General features: G+C 38.8%; 1 protein-coding gene across 15 annotated transcripts in view; it reads left to right on the top strand.

The window, feature by feature from the left end:
* DYRK1A (dual specificity tyrosine phosphorylation regulated kinase 1A) overlaps window positions 1–17,840 on the top strand; it is a 144,664-nt gene that overhangs the window by 112,729 nt on the left and 14,095 nt on the right. For all 15 annotated transcript variants that reach the window (XM_086403975.1, XM_086403595.1, XM_086404364.1 and 12 more), the window contains 4 exons: window positions 2,962–3,248; window positions 5,801–5,947; window positions 7,682–7,822; window positions 15,268–15,574. In XM_086403975.1, the coding sequence (XP_086260101.1) occupies window positions 2,962–3,248; window positions 5,801–5,947; window positions 7,682–7,822; window positions 15,268–15,574 (882 nt within the window). The remainder of the gene's footprint in view (window positions 1–2,961; window positions 3,249–5,800; window positions 5,948–7,681; window positions 7,823–15,267; window positions 15,575–17,840) is intronic.

Genomic DNA, 17,840 nt, shown 5'->3' with positions numbered 1-17,840 from the left:
GGAAATGGCAGCCCACTCCAGTATTCTTGCCTGGAGAATCCCAGGGGCGGCAGAGCCTGGTGGGCCGCTGTCTATGGGGTTGCACAGAGCCGGACACTGCTGAAGCGACTTAGCAGCAGCAGCAGCAGCAGCAACTCACGTCAGAAATGCTAGCTTTACCTGATAAGCACTAGGTTAAGTTTTATTAGCAGACTCCTCTTTAAGAAATAAAGAGAGAGCATTATGTTTCTTTAGTCCTCCCAAAATAATAGAAACAAAAAATTGATGTTTAAAGGTGTATGGTTCAGATAGATTTCATTTATGGAACATCCTTCACTCCCCATTGACATAATAAATGAGCTTATACTATTTTTTTCTTTCTTATTGTCTTTGTAGATATCTGATATAACCCATAGTAATAACATTGTGTTTAAAATCCTTTCTTCTCACATTCATTGCATGTTTGTTGTTCACTCTTATTGTATTTAGTGTAAGGTGGGCGCTTTTCCGTTCAAGGGGCATAGGATGCTGGGAAGGACATTCTAAGGGTGCTTGACTTACGGTCTTTGAACATAACTCCCCTCTTCTTCCTCACTCTTGTGTGTTTTATTTTGAAGTTTTGCTTAAGTAGTAGAGAAAATGTTGATAGCATCACTATAATTATGTATTTCTGCTTTATTGAAAGAAAACACAAAATATTAGCTACTTGGTTAACTTATAATAATTACTATTTTTGTTTTTAATAAACTGACTTCAGTGATTGCAGGAGTCATTACAAATACTCGTTTGGATGAGGTTTTTTTTTTTTCAAAGTTCTTATTTAGGAAGATGGTGAACTCACGTACACTGTCTCAAGAAACTGAGGTTCTGTATTAAAAACAAGCACAGAGAACTTTAGACACTGCCCTGTCAGTAGAGTTAATACATTAAATGTAAGGTGTCTGGGAGTTGTATTGCTCTTTTATGGTGTGATAACTTTAATTTTGAAATGATTTGATCAGTTTACTCTTGAGTTTTACATAAGTCTTCAAACTTAAAATAATAATCTACTTTTTTACCACATACCATAGTTTATCTGGGTTATTTGCTACCAGCCATGGTCTAGTTAAAAAAGCATTCAGTTTAGGTCTAAAACAAAATCCTGCCAACCCTCCATTTTCCCCCAAAACTGAACATAACATATTTGTATTTGAGCTTCCTTTGACAATGTCTTTAGTGCTCAGCACATTTATTCAGTAAGTGAATGATGAATCAGTGGAATTGAGTGGATTGATCTTCCATCAGAAGAATATTCTGATCATAGCTTCTTAGAGGGATTTTCATAGTCACATTTGAATTCTGACATCAGTTACCTTTTGCATCCCTTTAGTGGCCGCTGCTTAATTGGATCAAAACTGTTACTTGGACCATGTTTCTGGGGTATCTTATGTCACGTGGAGCTGTGTTCTTCATTTTAAACCTATGAACTCAGTAATGAAGAGCAGATATTAGACATTCTTATGTAACAGTGGCTGAGCATTGAGTGGTACTGTGGACTCCCATAGAGCTGTGGTAGTTGTTGTATTGTGTTATCCCGACTTGCAATCATTTGTGTCAGGAATGATCTAAAAACAAGAATGGTGAGCTTTCAGGGAGGCAGTTCAGGTCTACCACCAGGACAGCACAGGTATCCCTGTTCTCGGGACCCAGGTACTGAGTAATGCCGTGTTTATTCCAGATAGAGCTGTAGAGAAACCTCTGTTTAAGTTATACTCAAAGGCCAAGATGGAGGTAGCCTTGACAGATGGTGGTTTTATGTCATCTCAGCTGAGTTACAGGTGCTCAGTTTGGTAGATGTGAGAGCTGTGCTGCTGGAGGGCAGTGACTTCTCTGGTGTGCAGTTAGCGTTAATACTTAACAGCTGCTGCTACTGCCGCTGCTAAGTCGCTTCAGTCGTGTCCGACTCTGTGTGACCCCATAGACGGCGGCCCACCAGGCTCCCCCGTCCCTGGGATTCTCCAGGCAAGAACACTGGAGTGGGTTGCCATTTCCTTCTCCAATGCGTGAAAGTGAAAAGTGAAAGTGAAGTCGCTCAGTCGTGTCCGACTCTTAGCGACTCCATGGACTGCAGCCTGGCAGGCTCCTCCATCCATTGGATTTTCCAGGCAGGAGTACTGGAGTGGGGTGCCATTGCCTTCTCCAATAGTTAACAGCACAACTTTTCAAAGCGGTTTATTGACTATTAAGCCTTTAAAGAAGGTCAGTAGTGATACCAAGTAATGTATTCTATACTTTCCCCATTCCTAAGCCTACTCATAATTTCTTGTGATGGAGCTTTATTTTGAAATTTCCCCAAAGCTTCAATCTTGGATAAGAATCCTGTGTACCAGTTTGATGAATGTAATCAAATACATTGATTATGAACTCTTAGTACCTTACAACATGATTTCAAAGCCTTTGCTGTATTTGCCTAAAAAAAAAAAAGTCTTCCTTTGACAATTGTTTTAGAAAATTATTGGTGAAATCATAAGGCTTAGCAGAGCAGGTTGTGTATATATATCAAAGCCTTCCCAGAGAGGTCTGCCGTGTATAGCATTGTCACAGGCTGGACATCCCAGCGGGTGGAGCTTAGAATAAGTCATGAGGTGTAGGGGTCTCAGGAAGTCAAAAGTGTTTTCTCTTACATGTGAGGATAAAATTATTATTCACAGTACTGCGTGTAAGTTTACTGCTTGTGTTTTCAGACCTGACTTAGGCATTTTGGTGGGACTTCTTACATTACATTGCTGATTGGCGGATTCAGCAGATGTCCAGTTTCGATATTCTTAACTGCTGAAAGAATGTGCTGCTTACTGTGGAATGCTTATCTCCTAATTTTAATTTGATAAACTTTGCATTTGACATTGACATTTTATAGAGTATTGTAGAATTCACCTATGTGTTATTCTCACTTTTTTTTTTTGGTATGTATAATTTAAAATGAAACTTTTTGTTCTCTTACAGTGCATTTAAAACGCCACTTTATGTTTCGAAACCATCTCTGTTTAGTTTTTGAAATGCTGTCCTACAACCTCTACGACTTGCTGAGGAACACCAATTTTCGAGGTGTCTCCTTGAACCTAACACGAAAGTTTGCACAACAGATGTGCACTGCACTGCTTTTCCTTGCGACTCCAGAACTTAGTATCATTCACTGTGACCTAAAACCGGAGAATATCCTTCTTTGTAACCCTAAACGCAGTGCAATCAAGATTGTTGACTTTGGCAGTTCTTGTCAGTTGGGGCAGAGGGTAAGTATATTTCATAACTTGTGATTTAAAGTTAGAATTAGGTAAAACAGTGTAAGTAGATATTGAAATCTTACTAATCTGTATACAATTTGAAGGTAATTACAGGGTTGTTATCTTTAAATCTTGAATCACCTGTGTTGATACCTATTTTGGGAAATCCTTTTTTAAATGCAAACATTGATAGTAATACTTTGAATTAGAAGGTATTTGTTTTTCAAAGTTTATGTTAAATTATGTGTGTGCTAAAAGGATATAATTTCTATCCATCCTGAGAAAACAGGATGGATATAAATTATGACATGTGTCCAAGCTAATGGACATATTGGTTTGGTTTAGTTGCTAAGTTGTGTCCGACTCTTGCAACCCCATGGACTGTAGCCTGCTAGGCTTCTCTGTCCCTGGGATTCTCCAGGCAAGAATACTGGAGTGGGTTGCCATTTTCTTCTCCAGGGGATCTTCCCAACCCAGGGATTGAACCTGGGTCTCCTGCATTGCAGGCATATTCTTAACCAACTGAGCTACGAGGGAAGCCCAGTGGACATATTAGTTTGTGGTAAACAAACTAATTTTTTGTTTTTGGGTGCTAAAAGCAAACATGTCCATAGCAATAAGTAGATTTAGGTTTAGTTGATTTAGGAAAGCAAGTTTCCCTCTCTTCTTTCTAGCATTATGAAAACTACTCTGTTTTGCATATGAAACAAAAGTTGTAGGTTGTTCTCTTTTTGAAACCAGCTAGGATCACTATTTGATACTTTATTTAAAATGTTCCTATTTACTTGTAGATATTGAAATTGCATCTCTTTTTCTTTTTTTTTTTTAAAGGTAAAAACATAACTGACTTTCAGATATTAGTGTTTCATATTGGGTTTCCATTTCTTGTTTTTCCAAATTAGTGACATTTTCTGTCTTGTCCAACTTTATTCTAGCTTTTAAATAAACTAGGTTTATTTAATTATGAAGGTTTATGACCAGTTAACAGGATTGTCCTTTTGTTATTTCCTGCCAATTATGGTAGCAAATGCTGCATTAAAGTAATTTTTAAAAATGGAAGGAATAGGAAGCAAAGTTTGCAGTTTCAGTGCCTCTGAAAATCAAGAGATGCTTGTAGTTGTTAATAAGAGATAGAGTATATTATAAATGGAAAATATGTGCCTATATTGAATCATTTGAATAGATTTTAAGGCTTGCAAAATTTTTTCCTTTTTGAACCAAGTCGTATATTCTATGCTAATATCAAACACTATTAGCAGGAGACAACTATACCTTTAGCTCAGTGACTTTTTAATTATTGGGTTGGCCAAAAGGTCGTTCAGGTTTTTCCATAAGATGCTTGGAAAAACCCGAGCAAAATTTTTGGCCAACCCAATATGTGACTGTCAGAATCCCATGGGAAGTCATTTCCAAAGTAGACATGCAGTGGGCCTCCTCCAGGTCTGCTGGCTCAGCGTCAGAGGGCAGCAGGGTGCGGCCTTGCGGATAGCCCACTCCTGCTCTGCAGATCGCCAGCTGGTTAGGTGGGTGGCAGAGTTCTTTCACAAGCTGGGAAACACGAGTCTCAGCAGTAGCTTGTCTTTGGGGCTTCAGGGTGCTCTTGGCTTCTAAAAACTGGGTAGTGTACTTCTTCTTCCTGGTCCCTTTCAGTTAGACTTTCTTCACTTCGAAAAGGCCTTAAGGTCGGGTTGACCTGCTTGTGGGGTCATGAGATGATTCTCCGAGGTTCGGCTGGAGTTTGGGGCGGGCCCCAGCAGCTTTCTGAGAAAGCATCTTCATGCCACTGGCTGCCCGGTTTGAGTATTAAGTTAGGTAGTCTAGTTAGCAGGGTGTTGTTTTGTTTTCTCCCTTTTAATATAAAGCTGTCTTTGCTTTTGTGATATTTCTGGATACAAATTTTAAATGGACAAGTGAAGATGAATTGATCTCTGAAGACATTCTCAGATTATTCCATTGCAAATAATCCATTTCAAGATTTTCTTTTTCTAAGAAGTCTTATGATGGATGGAGGAGGATGGGGTAAAGAAGCGATTAGTCAGAAATGACCCCCAGTTGAATCTTTGCATGGCTGTGTTTCTAGGTTTATCTGTGAGACTAGTACAATACAGATGTCTGAATTTTCAGTTACATTGTATTGAGTTTGACTCTTAATGCTTTGAATTAACCTGAAGAAATTTCATTCTTTAAGTTAATTTAAATATAATTTAGCTGTTAAATTAATGGTAGCCACAGCAGCGAAGAGTAGTTAATAGGGAAATAAATTGTTCTCAATCATATTTTCTTCTAATAAGGCATTATTGTTTTAGGATATATCTTGAGTACCTGTTAGGACTGAACTAAATAAAGGGCTTGAATTTTTTGTATATGCACATTTTGCATTTCAGAGTCTTAGAGTTACCACTCCCTTGAAACATTTAGTTCTTTAAAACAGTATTCATAGTCTAATGTTGAAATCAGTAAACATTACTGATAACCCAGTTTTTTCTGTTCATGTTAGACTTGTGTTCTTCATACAGTATTGACTACAATTAAACAGAAACTGTTATTGAAATATATTTCAGATATACCAGTATATTCAGAGTCGCTTTTATCGGTCTCCAGAGGTGCTACTGGGAATGCCTTACGACCTTGCTATTGACATGTGGTCCCTCGGGTGTATTTTGGTTGAAATGCACACTGGAGAGCCTCTGTTCAGTGGAGCCAATGAGGTACATGATTTCTTTTTGCTTTTAATCTCTTACAGTATAACCTGGAAATTGTTTTTTAGGAAAACGTTTCTGTTTATCAACCTAAATCATTCAAGTGTTTGGTCTTTTAAACTTAATTTATCCATTTAAAATTATTTCAATTATATAATGGTGAGTTTAGAATTATGAGATGGGAAGTGAGATCTTTAAATCTACCAGTGAAGGGGAATAGTAAATTACATTAGAAAATGTTAGGTCTTTCGGTATAAATTTTATGGATTTTAAGTATAATAACAGAAAAAGATAATAGTGATGAAATGAGGAATCATCCTAAAAACACTGTAAATTTTGAGAGTATGACGTGGAATTAAAGTATTAATAAATGATTACCAGTGGGATTGATAGATATATTTGATCTGAATAATTTAGGGTAAATTAGGACTCTAGAATTTTGGAGCTGCAGGCGAAGTGTAATTCTTGTAGTCAACAAGTGTTCAGTCTGTGTTCTTAGAAGATCTTTGGAGGTCAGAGGCAGTGGTGGGAAGGCGAGGGCGAGGGACAGGGGGTCTAAGCTCCGTACAGTTGGAGGAACGGCTTTCCTTGTCTTTAAAACTGTTTGTGGAGGTTTTTTTGTTTGTTTCCTTTTAAAGAAAATTTAACCATTGCGGATTATGATCAGTCCGTTCATTTATACACGAGAAAAGAAAGGCTGATGAAATTTCATGACAAGTAGTGTCATCAAGGAGTGTCAGAAACCTGTCCCCTCCTCCTTCTGCTAGTTCATTTCACTCTTGCCAGTGAGCTGCTCTTTGGCAGTAATTGCTGTAGTGTGTATTTGTTTTTCTTTGAATAATAAATAATATAAAGGTAATAGTACCTTTTTCATGAACGTAAACACCATTAAGATCGCCTGAGAAACTTCAGTGGCTGCCGTCTCACGCATGGTGAAGCCAGAGCCCTTTGAGTAGCTGGGAAACCCCTCCCTCCCTCCGCCTCCCGTCCTCTCTCCGCCTGTCCCTCTGTCCGTCTTCCTGCCCAGTCCCCCCAGCATGCAGACCTCTCTCAGGTCCCTGGGAGATGGTGGCCAGAGGGCCCGCGCGTTGGTGCCAGGGGGCTTTGCTCTCATGTCACCTGCTTGTGAAGCTTCCATGGCAGCTTTTAAGTTTTAAGTTGCGGTGCCCCCCTCACTCATGTCCTTTTAATTTTCTCCCTTTCCTTAGTCAGTACCCAGTAGATCTTACTATGTGTTTGTTTCTGGATGATTTCTTCCTCTGTAATACAAAGTTTCGGGCAGAGATTTTTGTCTGTTTTGTTTACTGCTTGTTCCATGGACATGATTTCTAGCATACAGTGGACACTCAGGTGTTTGAGGGAATGAATCTGCACCTTAGAAAGATACTTTTTTATTAGGTCCACACTTTATTAAGCCTTTCATTTTTTTTTTTTTAACTCTCCCAAGCTTAAACTTGCGATCCTCTCCAGTCATTCCTTACTTTCCGTTGTATCCATGACCACCTGCCATCCCATAGATGTGTGTATGTCTTTGCTGAATCGTGTGCCCTCCCCTCTGTGGAATGTGGGGCTTCAGGAGGTAGGGGGTTACCTCTTTCCTTCATTAGTGTGTATTTACTGCCCGCAGGAGTGCCTGACACACAGGAGAGACTCTCTCTATTGTAATTTGTGAATGGATGAGCAGATATACGATGTTTTACAGTAGAAATTATAGGGTTTTTTTTGCTTTTGTTTTTAATACAGGTAGATCAGATGAATAAAATAGTGGAAGTTCTGGGTATTCCGCCTGCTCATATTCTTGACCAAGCACCAAAAGCAAGAAAGTTCTTTGAGAAGTTGCCAGATGGCACTTGGAACTTAAAGAAGACCAAAGACGGAAAACGGGTAAAATAGGGAAATGATATTTTTGAGCCTTTGTTACTTCTTTCACTGAGTTGTCTTTATAACGCATTTTTGTATATATTTGAAAACAGTGTTACTGAAGTCCGCTGTTAACAGTAGTTCTGTTGATGACTCGGGTATAGCTTTTCTTCACAAGTTGGTTTTAGCTTGACCTGAGCTATCTGTATGACCTGAACACTGTTTGGTTAATGCTCAGTATTCTCTTTAAGTCTTCATTTTGAAACTGTCTGCCTGCCTTTTGAGGCCGCTGATCAAATCACCATGCCTTGTTTCCACAGTAGAATCAGGCAGTTTGACCTTTGTTTCTCATAGTTTGGGTATACATTGGGATCCCAGTTAAGAGTACTGCAGCTGGGAACCGTAGAAGTTATAACTGCAGGAATGGCCTTTTTTTGTAGTTCAGATGAGAGCAAAGGATTTCTGACTTAAGCAGTTTGTGACAAGAATCTGAACTGACTGGATGGTCCTTTGATAGATTTCAGTTTCCTAGCTTGGATAATGGGGGTTTCACACCTCTAGAATCTTTCAAAGTGAGGGTTTTAATGCGTTAGATACCTTTTAGTAATTTTCTCTCATCTGAGAACTTTTCAGGCATCTCAACCATGTCAGTTTAGTAGAATAAATGATGACAATTTTGCATCTTGATTTACAATTTTGTTTTATATATCTGAAAATAATCATATGTTTTGCCATCTAGTTTGTTGCCATCTAGTATTAGATGAATATACTGTATAAATATATGATTGTGTGTGATACATACACCAGAGACTTTATGATTGTAGTTCTGCGTTTTAACACTTAAGGAATTTCATTTTTGCTGCAGTTTTCATTTTGCCCTTGCGTTTCAGCGATACTGCCACCAGGTGTCATTTCCAGGGAACTGAAGGTGATGCTTATTTACTGTAATTCACCTTCAGCTCTGGAGTCTTAGCTTCTAATATCAAGTGTTTTTTAATAAGAATATATATATATGTAAAACTGTATCTTTCACAGCTGATTTGTAACTTACTGCATTCTGCCCTGTTCTCTAAAGTTTCAGGCAGTGTGATATCCAGCAGCTAAGTTACGCCTCCTCCCCTTAAGGAAGGGATGGGAAATACCAAGCAGACATCCTGGGTCCTTCCGCCTCTGTCCACGTGCCTCTATCAGTCATGGCCCCTTTCCCAGGGGAGTCCTTCTTAGCTTCACCAGCATTCAGAGTAGCTCTTGCAGTTGTTCTTAATTAGCATGGAGTATGTGATGCCTGCTTTACAGTTTTCTTTCTGATACATACTACTACTACTTTTTCCAGTTTGAAGTTTTTTTTTGCTTCATCTGCTAAATTTTTTTTTCTTTTTCTAAATGAGACATTTATTCATTTCCTCAATCTCTGCCTTATAAAACCACAGTTAAGTCACAATGGACTGTAACCTATCATTTTCCCAAAATTGAGCTATAATTATTATTATTTTAAATTATTTGAGGGGAGCATTTCACTCAGAAGAGTAGATTATTTTTTCCCTTAAAATTGAAAGTATCTTGACCTACGTTTAATATACATTAATTAACTGTAGATTTCATGAGATTTTCCTAAGCTGCAATTAAGCAACTGACTTAAGAAACTTAATTTTTTAAAATGTAAAATAATTACTCCTTTTTAAACAGAAATAAATTTCCAGCAACAAAAAAAAATCAAATCTGTAATCAAATGGTTACATTATGAAGATGCACTGGGATTTTAACCATGAATATGAAGAGATGTACATGTACTTTCGGTATACTTGCTCAGCTTATTTCCATAGTGATTTTATTTTTACTTTTAAGTTCTCATTTTATGTTTCAAGAGCCCATTTCAGCTTCTAGTAATGAGATCCATACCTACTGGCTATTTTTTTTCCTTTGGTGGGAGAGGGTAAAGAATTAAGGTTATAAATGATGCTTTTTGTTGAAGTATAGTTTATGTACAAGATGGGTATTTTAAGTCTTCACTTTGTTGTGTTTTAATTTTTACTTACGACAGTGTATCCACTGCCTGAAACAGGACATAGACTGCTCCCATCACCTCCAGTACCCTTTTCTGTCGTCCACTCTCAGTTTCTGATTTCTGTCATCCTAAGTTAGTTTTGACTATTCACAGGCAAAATTCATATAAGTGAATCCTGAAGTATTTATTATTTTGTTTCTTTCACGTAATGGGCATTATTTTTGGAGATTCGTCCATAGTGTGTCTCAGAAATTACTCCATTTTATTGCTTCACAGTCTTTCTTTGAATGGAAATGCCAAAATTGATCTGTATTTGCCTGTCAATGGATGTTGGGGTTGCTTCTAGTTTAGGACTGTTTCAGTAAGGCTACTGGGAACATTTTGATCAATTTCTGTACACATAAGTTCTCGGGTTTTCTGGGGTCATGACTTACAATTGCCAGATCATAGGGTGTCTGCTGTGTTTTCTTTCTTAAGAAAATACCAGTTTCCCAAGGTTCTCTCATTTTATATGCCCACAAGGTTATGAGAGATCCAATTGCATGACATCCTCGCCATTTCATGTGGTTGGTTCTTTTGAGTTTAGCTATTCTAATGGGCATGTAGTGGTTTTCATTTGATTTCTTCCTGATTGAGAATATTGACCTGGCCAGCTTTTCATGGGCTCAGCAGCCATTCATGTACCTTCTTTTGTGACCATCTTTCTAGTCTTTTGCCCATTTGTTATTGGGATGTTTAATTATTGGGCTGTAGAAGTTTCTTTAATGTAATGGATGTAAGTCCTTTGTCACCTGTATGCCAGTATTTATTCCCAGACTGGTTTGTCTACTTCTTTTCTTAGTAGCAGTTTTTAATAAACAAAAAATTAATTTTTTATGAACAGTATTCTTTTTATTCTAAGAAATCTTCCCTCAAGTTTGTGAAGATACTCTCCTTTAAAAGTTTTAAATTGAAATGTGCATAGTTGATTTATAGTATCATATTAGTTTCAGGTGTACAGCACCGTGATTCAGTTATAGATAAATACACACACGTATTATTTTCCCTTATGAGTTATTACAAAACTGAGCATAGTACCATGTGCTATTCACTAGGTCCTTGTTGGTTATCTATTTTATGTCTAGTGGTGTGTATATTTTATTCCTAATTTAGCCCTCCCACATCCCTTTTCCCTTTGGTAACTGTAAATTTGTTTCCTGTGTCTGTGGGTCTGTTTCTGTTTTGAAAAGAAGTTCATTTGTATCTTTTTTAGATCTCACATGTGAGTACTCTATTTGTCCTTGTCTCACTCAGTATGATCATCTCTACGTCCAGCCGGGTTGCTGCGAATGGCATTATTTCATTATTTTATATCATTGAGTAATATTTCACTGTATGTGTGTGGAATAACACCACCACATCTTCTCTATCTAGTCATCTGTCGATGGATATTCAGGTTGCTTCTGTGTCTGGGCTATTGCAGATAGTTCTGCAGTGAGCACTGGGTGCATGTCTCTTTTTCAGTTAGCTTTTCTCTGGATGTATGCCTAGGAATGGGACTGCAGTCCGATGTGGTAGCTCTGTTTTTAGTTTCTTAAGGAGCCTCCACGCTCTTCCCCATAGTGGCTGCACCAGGTTACAGTCCCACTAACGCTGGGGGCGGGTTCTCTTTTCTCCTCTCCGGTATTTGTTATGTATAGGCTTTTCATCTCTTTTCCGTGATGACCACTGTGACCGGTGGGAGGTGGTACTTGATCATAGTTTTGATTTGCATTTTCTCTAGTAATTAAAGTGACGTTGAGCATCTTTTCATGTGCTTGTTGATCTTTTCTTGGGGAATCTTACTTTGTGTCTGTGTATATTTATTTTATCAATAACTGGGAGAAGTGTTCATCTTTCATGATGGTATAGGATTTGTCTTAATCTTCTTTTTAGTTTTTTTTTTTTTTTTCCCTTTTAGTTTTCTGTTTTTTGAAGCTCTCTTAATAGGTGTGCCCATTTAGTATTGTTAAAACTTGGTGATAAATTCAGTCTTTCATCACCATGAAATACTCCTTTTTGTCTTTAATATTTTCTTGTGTTTACTTCGTTTGGTATTATTCAAGCTATGCCAATTTTCTAATTCTTAATACTTTCATAATATATATTTTTTAATCCTTTTAGTGTAAACCTGTTCATACTTCTGTATGTAAAATGACTTTTATATAGAGAATGTAGTTGAGTTATGCTTTTTAATCCAGTCAGATAGTATCTTTCTTTCACAATGAATTATTTGGTCCCTAGTTATTCAGAGGATTGGGTTTTAGACTTTTGCCATATGTATGTTATCTATTCTTTGTTTCCCACTACTTCTTTCGTGCCTTCTTTGAAGTTGAGTACTTTTGGTGTTTTATTTCATCTTTTTGTACTAACTTTATAGCTATTCCTCTTTGTGTAATTGTTAATGTTGCTCTTATTATATGCCTCTTTAACTTACCAGTTGACCTTAACAAAAGGTTACATAACTTGATAAGCTGTGTGATAACCATGTGCTTTTTATCTAATGCCTTCCATCTTTCGTCATCATGTATCACTCATGCGAACAACATTTACGAGATTTTAAAACACATAAAAGATAAAGATAGTAACAAGTTCTTTTCGGGAGTTCCTTGGCAGTCCAGTGGTTAGGACTGACTTTGAGCTTTCACTGCCATGGCCCCAGGTTCAATGCCTTGTTAGGGAACTCTAAGATTCTACAAGCCACTCATCCTGGGCCAGGACCCCTCCCTCCCCTCCCAGCCCCCACCCCCACCCCCACCACACACACACAAGTTCTTCTTACCCGTAGAGCTCACTTGTTGTTGTTCCTGAGTTCCATCTGGTTATTACGTTCCTTCAGCCTGAAGAACTTCCTTCAACTTTTTTACTTTGTAGTCAGTAACTTCTGCTGTTGAATTCTTTGCAGCAGTTGTTTATCTGAAAATACCTTTATTCATCTTTATTTTTGGAAAGATATTTTTCATGGATATGGAAATTTCAGTGGATGTAGAATTTTAGGTTTACATTTCAGCTAAAGAAAATGATGTTATGACATTGTTTTCTGTATTACATTGTGAGAAGTCATTGATTTTTCTAAGCAGTGTTTTGGTTTTTTTTCCTTTTTTTATTCCCTCCCCCACCCCACCCTCCAACTTTTTATGTACTACTTCTTCTGTAGGGCAAGGACTGTTATTATTCATCTTAAGCAGTGTTTTCTTTAAAATATTTCTCTCTTTTCCCCCTGGCTGATTTTGATGCCCCCCCCCCCCCTTTTTTAAAATATGTTTGATTTTTCAGCAGGTTGACTGTTAGGTTCTTGTGCTTAGTTTTCTCTGTATTTATTTTCTGTGGAGTGTGCTGAATTCGTTAGATCTGTGGGGTTGATATCTTTCATCAAAATCCTCAGACATTATCCTTTCAAATATTTGTTCTGTTTCACTTTCTCTTCTCCTGATAATTATGCACTTAAATATATGTTATGGTGCTTAATACCGTCTCAGAGGTCTCTAGTTTATTTATCTTGTTTTCTTTTTGTGTGTTAGTTTGGATCAATTCTTTGTCTCCTAGTTTACTCATTGTTTTCCTTCTGTTGAGCCCAGTCTGCTGTTAAGATCATTAAATGGATTCTTCATTTATGATACTGCATTTTTTAGTTCTAGTGTTTTCACGTTTTAATTTATCTTTACCCACCCTCCCCAGTCTGTCCACACATGTTGTCTAGCTTTTGGACTAAATTTTTTTTTAAATTATATACTTATTTTTAAAATACCTATCTGCCAGTTTCAACAATTGGGTTATTTTATATATGTGGATTTTCTACAATTTTTTTCACTTAATATGGACTCATTTTTTGGGTTTGTTTCTTGTATCTGTAATTTTTTAAATGTATGCTGGACTTCCTGCATTTAAGAACAGTTGAGGTAGAAGTAAATCTTATTTTCCTGTAAAACGAGACACGGCTTCTGCTCTGTCAGCCTGCTGGTGTGATGAGGCTAGTTGGTTTCATTTGGTGCAGCCGAGTCTGGGCTCTGTCTTGTTTGTTTGCTTGACTTAGATTCTGTTCTCCACTGTCTTCATGGGGGTTACACAGTGTGTGGAGGCTGGGGAGATCTTCTATATGTTACGCCCAGCCAGCAGCCCTCTTCTAATGTTCTGTGCCTCAGGCTGGTCTATGTTCACACTGCTGCCCTGGCTTCAGCTTGCAACCCTGGGGTCCTCCCCGGGTCGTCGGCCTGTCCCACCCTTCGGCCCAGCCACTCATAGCTGTCAGAAGTTGGTTTGGAGTTGGGCTGGATTCTCCCTCCTCACATCCGTGGCTTTCGTTCCTTCTCCCACCGCAGTCTCTTCTCTCCCAGGAAAGGCTTTTCATTTTCCAGAATTTAGTTAGCTGTGGTTTCTTTAGTCCTCTGCTTGCTGATAGGTTTCTTTTTTAATTAATTAGTTTGGCTGCCTCAGGTCTCAGTGGCAGCCTGTGGGGTCTTTGCTGCCTTGTGGGGGATCTTGCATTGCCTTGCGCGAGCTCCTGAGCGTCAGGACAGCAGTTGTGGTGCGTGGGCTCTGCTGCTTTGTGGCATGTGGGGTCTTAGTTCCCTGACCAGGCCCAGAACCCACCTTTCCTGCACTACGAGGCGGGTTCTTAACCACTAGACCACCAGGTCCCTGATAGGTTTTTAAAAGGCAGTGATTTTGCGGTTTGCCTACCTAGCTTGTTCTTGATTTTGAAGAGTAATGGTCTCTTAAAAATTGCTACATTGCACCTAGAAGTAAAATCTGCTAATACTATTCTGAAGAAATTCAGTGTTCATAGGGATTTTAAAGATTACCTGTTAAAATGAGTTTCCCTAAAATGTCAGCACATGTTAAAGGCAGTTTATTAAACGTATTTTCTAAAGTGAAGCATAAATAATTTCCTTGTTTTTTTTTTTTTTAAACTGGATATAAGCAAGGTACGGTGTTAAACCCATGGTTCTTTATTAGGAGTGATGGCTAAAGCTTTAATGAGCCACTGTTACCTAGGAAGTGCACCTGAGTTCACAGGTGTATTGGGCAGAAAAGAGGTTCGTAGCCAGTGGTTGGTACACTTTCTTTGTAAAGGACCACAGAGTAAAGATTTTGTTGCATATTCTTGGTTCTGTTTGTTTTTACCATCTTTAAAAATGTAAAACCATTCATAGTAGGGGCTGTTTATATAAAACAGGCTCTGAAACAGGGCAGAGTTTGCTGATCCCTGCACTAGATGATCTTTATGGTCATTTGTGCTCAGAGTTATTTTGAATTTCTCCTAACTGCAGTGCTTTTAGAGTAGTACATGTGAAAATCCAGAGGAGCAGACCATTAAGCACTCCTTTTAACAAAGGTCTCGGCCTTACCCTATAAGGAACCTTATTTGATGTGATGTTATGTAGGCTTTTACACATTCCATCAAATTTAGAGAAACCCCCCCTTCTTTTGTCTCTTTTCTCTTTAGGAGTACAAACCACCAGGAACCCGTAAACTGCATAATATTCTCGGAGTAGAAACAGGAGGGCCTGGTGGGCGGCGTGCTGGGGAGTCGGGCCATACAGTAGCTGACTACTTGAAGTTCAAAGACCTCATTTTAAGGATGCTTGACTATGACCCCAAATCTCGAATTCAACCTTACTATGCCCTGCAGCACAGTTTTTTCAAGAAAACAGCTGATGAAGGTACAAATACGAGTAATAGTGTATCCACGAGTCCTGCTATGGAGCAGTCACAGTCTTCAGGCACCACCTCCAGTACATCTTCAAGCTCAGGTCTGTTGTTCTGATACCATGTTAGGCTTTGAAATGTGTGCTCTTTTCTTTACAAAGTGGGGGTTATTTAATGTATTTTTAAAGTTTGTTAATGGGTAAGGAGGAATCCATCAGAGGGCAAACAGAAGAAGCAAGAACTACAATCCTACAACCTCCAGAACAAAAACCCACAATCACTAACCAAAATGATCACATGAATCACAGTATTGTGTAACTCAGGGAAGCTATGAGCCCTGCTGTGTGCGGCCACCCAGGTTGGATGGGTCATGGTGTCAGAGACTTCTGACAAAATGTGGTCCACTGGAGAAAGGAATGGCAAACCACTCCAGTATTCTTGCCTTGAGAACCCCGTAAACAGTATGAAAAGGCGAAAAGATATGACACTGACACTTGAGGGATGCCCCCCGCCCCCAAGTCAGTAGGTGTCCAATGTGCTACTGTGGTGAAGAGAGGAAAAATAACTCCAGAAAGAATGAAGAGGCCGGGCCAAAGCAGAAACGATGCCCTGTTGTGGATGTGTTTGGTGATGGAAGTAAAGTCCGATGCTGTAAAGAACCTGGAATGTTAGGACCATGAATCAAGGTAAACTGGATGCGGCCAAGTGGGAGGTGACAAGAGTGAATATCAGCTTCTTAGGAATCAGTGAACTAAAATGGGCCGGAATGAGAAATTTAATTCCAGTGACCGTTGTATCTACTACTGTGGGCAAGAATCCCTTAGAAGAAATAGAATAGCCCTCATAGTCAACAAAAGAGTCCCAAATGCAATACTGGGGTGCAGTCTCGAAAATGACAGAATGATCTCTGTTCGTTTCCAAGGCAGACCATTCAATATCACAGTAATCCAAGTCTGTGCCTCAAACCACTAATGAAGTTAAACAGTTCTCTGAAGACCTACAAGACTTTCTAGAACTAACACCTAAAAAAGATGTCCTTTTCATCACTGGATTGGAATCGAAAGTAGAAAGTCAAAGAGATACCTGGAATAACAGGCAAGTTTGGCCTAAGAATACAAAATGAAGCACAGCAGAGGCTAACAGTTTTGCCAAAAGAACACGCTGGTCATAGCAAACACACTCTTCCAACAACACAGGAGACAACCCTACACATGGACATCACCAGATGATCAGTACCGAAATCAGGTTGATTATATTCTTTCCTGCTAAAGATGGAGAAGCTCTACACAGTCAGCCAAAACAAGACCTGGGGCTGACTGGCTCAGATTATGAGCTCCTTTTTGCAAAATTTAGGCTTAAACTGAAGAAGGTAGGGAAAAGCACTAGACCATTCGGGTATGACCTAAATCAAGTCCCTTATGACTACACAGTGGAGGTGTTGAATAGATTCAAGGGATTACGTCTGATAGACAGAGTGCCTGAAGAACTGTGGGCTGAATTCTTAACAACACTACAAACCTCACAAGGTTCGTTACATTGTGCAGGAGGTAGTCATCAAAACCATCTCCAGGAAAAAACGCAAGAGTGCAAAGTGGTTGTCTGAGGAAGCCTTACAAATAGCTGAGATGAGAACTGACAGGCAAAGGAGAAAGTGAAAGAGATAGCCAACTAAAGGCAGAGTTTTGGAGAATATCAAGGAGAGATAAAAAAGCCTTCTTAAATGACCAATGCAAAGAGAGGAAAACAATATAATGGGAAAGACTAGAGATCTCTTCAAGAAAATGGGAGATATCAGGGGAACATTTCATGCAAGGATAGGCATGACAGAGGACAGAAACAGTAAGAACATAACAGAAGCAGAAGAGGTTAAGGAGCGGTGGCGAGAATACATAGAGAGACTGTACAAAAAAGATCTTAGTGACCCAGATAACCACGATGGTGTGATCACTCACCTAGAGCCAGACATTCTGGAATGTGAAGTCAAGTGGACCTTGGGAAGCATCACTACAGTCAAAGTTACTGAAGGTGATAGAATTCCAGTTGAACTATTTTAAATCCTAAACGATGATGCTGTCAAAGTGCTGCACTCAATATGCCAGCAAATTTGGAAAACTCAGCAGTGGCCACAGGACTAGAAAAGGTCAGTTTCTAATCCCTAAGAAAGGGAATGCAAAAAAAATGTTCAAACTACTGAACGGTTGCACTCATCTCACACGCTAGCAAGGTAATGCTCAAAATCGTCCAAGCTAGACTTCCAACAGTATGTGAACCAAGAACTTAGAGATGTACAAGCTAGATTTAGAAAAAGCAGAGGAACCAGAGATCAAATTGCCAACATTTGTTGGCTCATAGAAAAAGCAAGGGAATTCC

This window comes from Bos grunniens, chromosome 1 (assembly GCF_055505025.1).
Source record: "Bos grunniens cultivar Pamir isolate PY7600 chromosome 1, Bosgru_T2T1.0, whole genome shotgun sequence".
NCBI classification, from domain to species: domain Eukaryota; kingdom Metazoa; phylum Chordata; class Mammalia; order Artiodactyla; family Bovidae; genus Bos; species Bos grunniens.
This window is presented reverse-complemented; position numbering and strand designations above follow the sequence as displayed.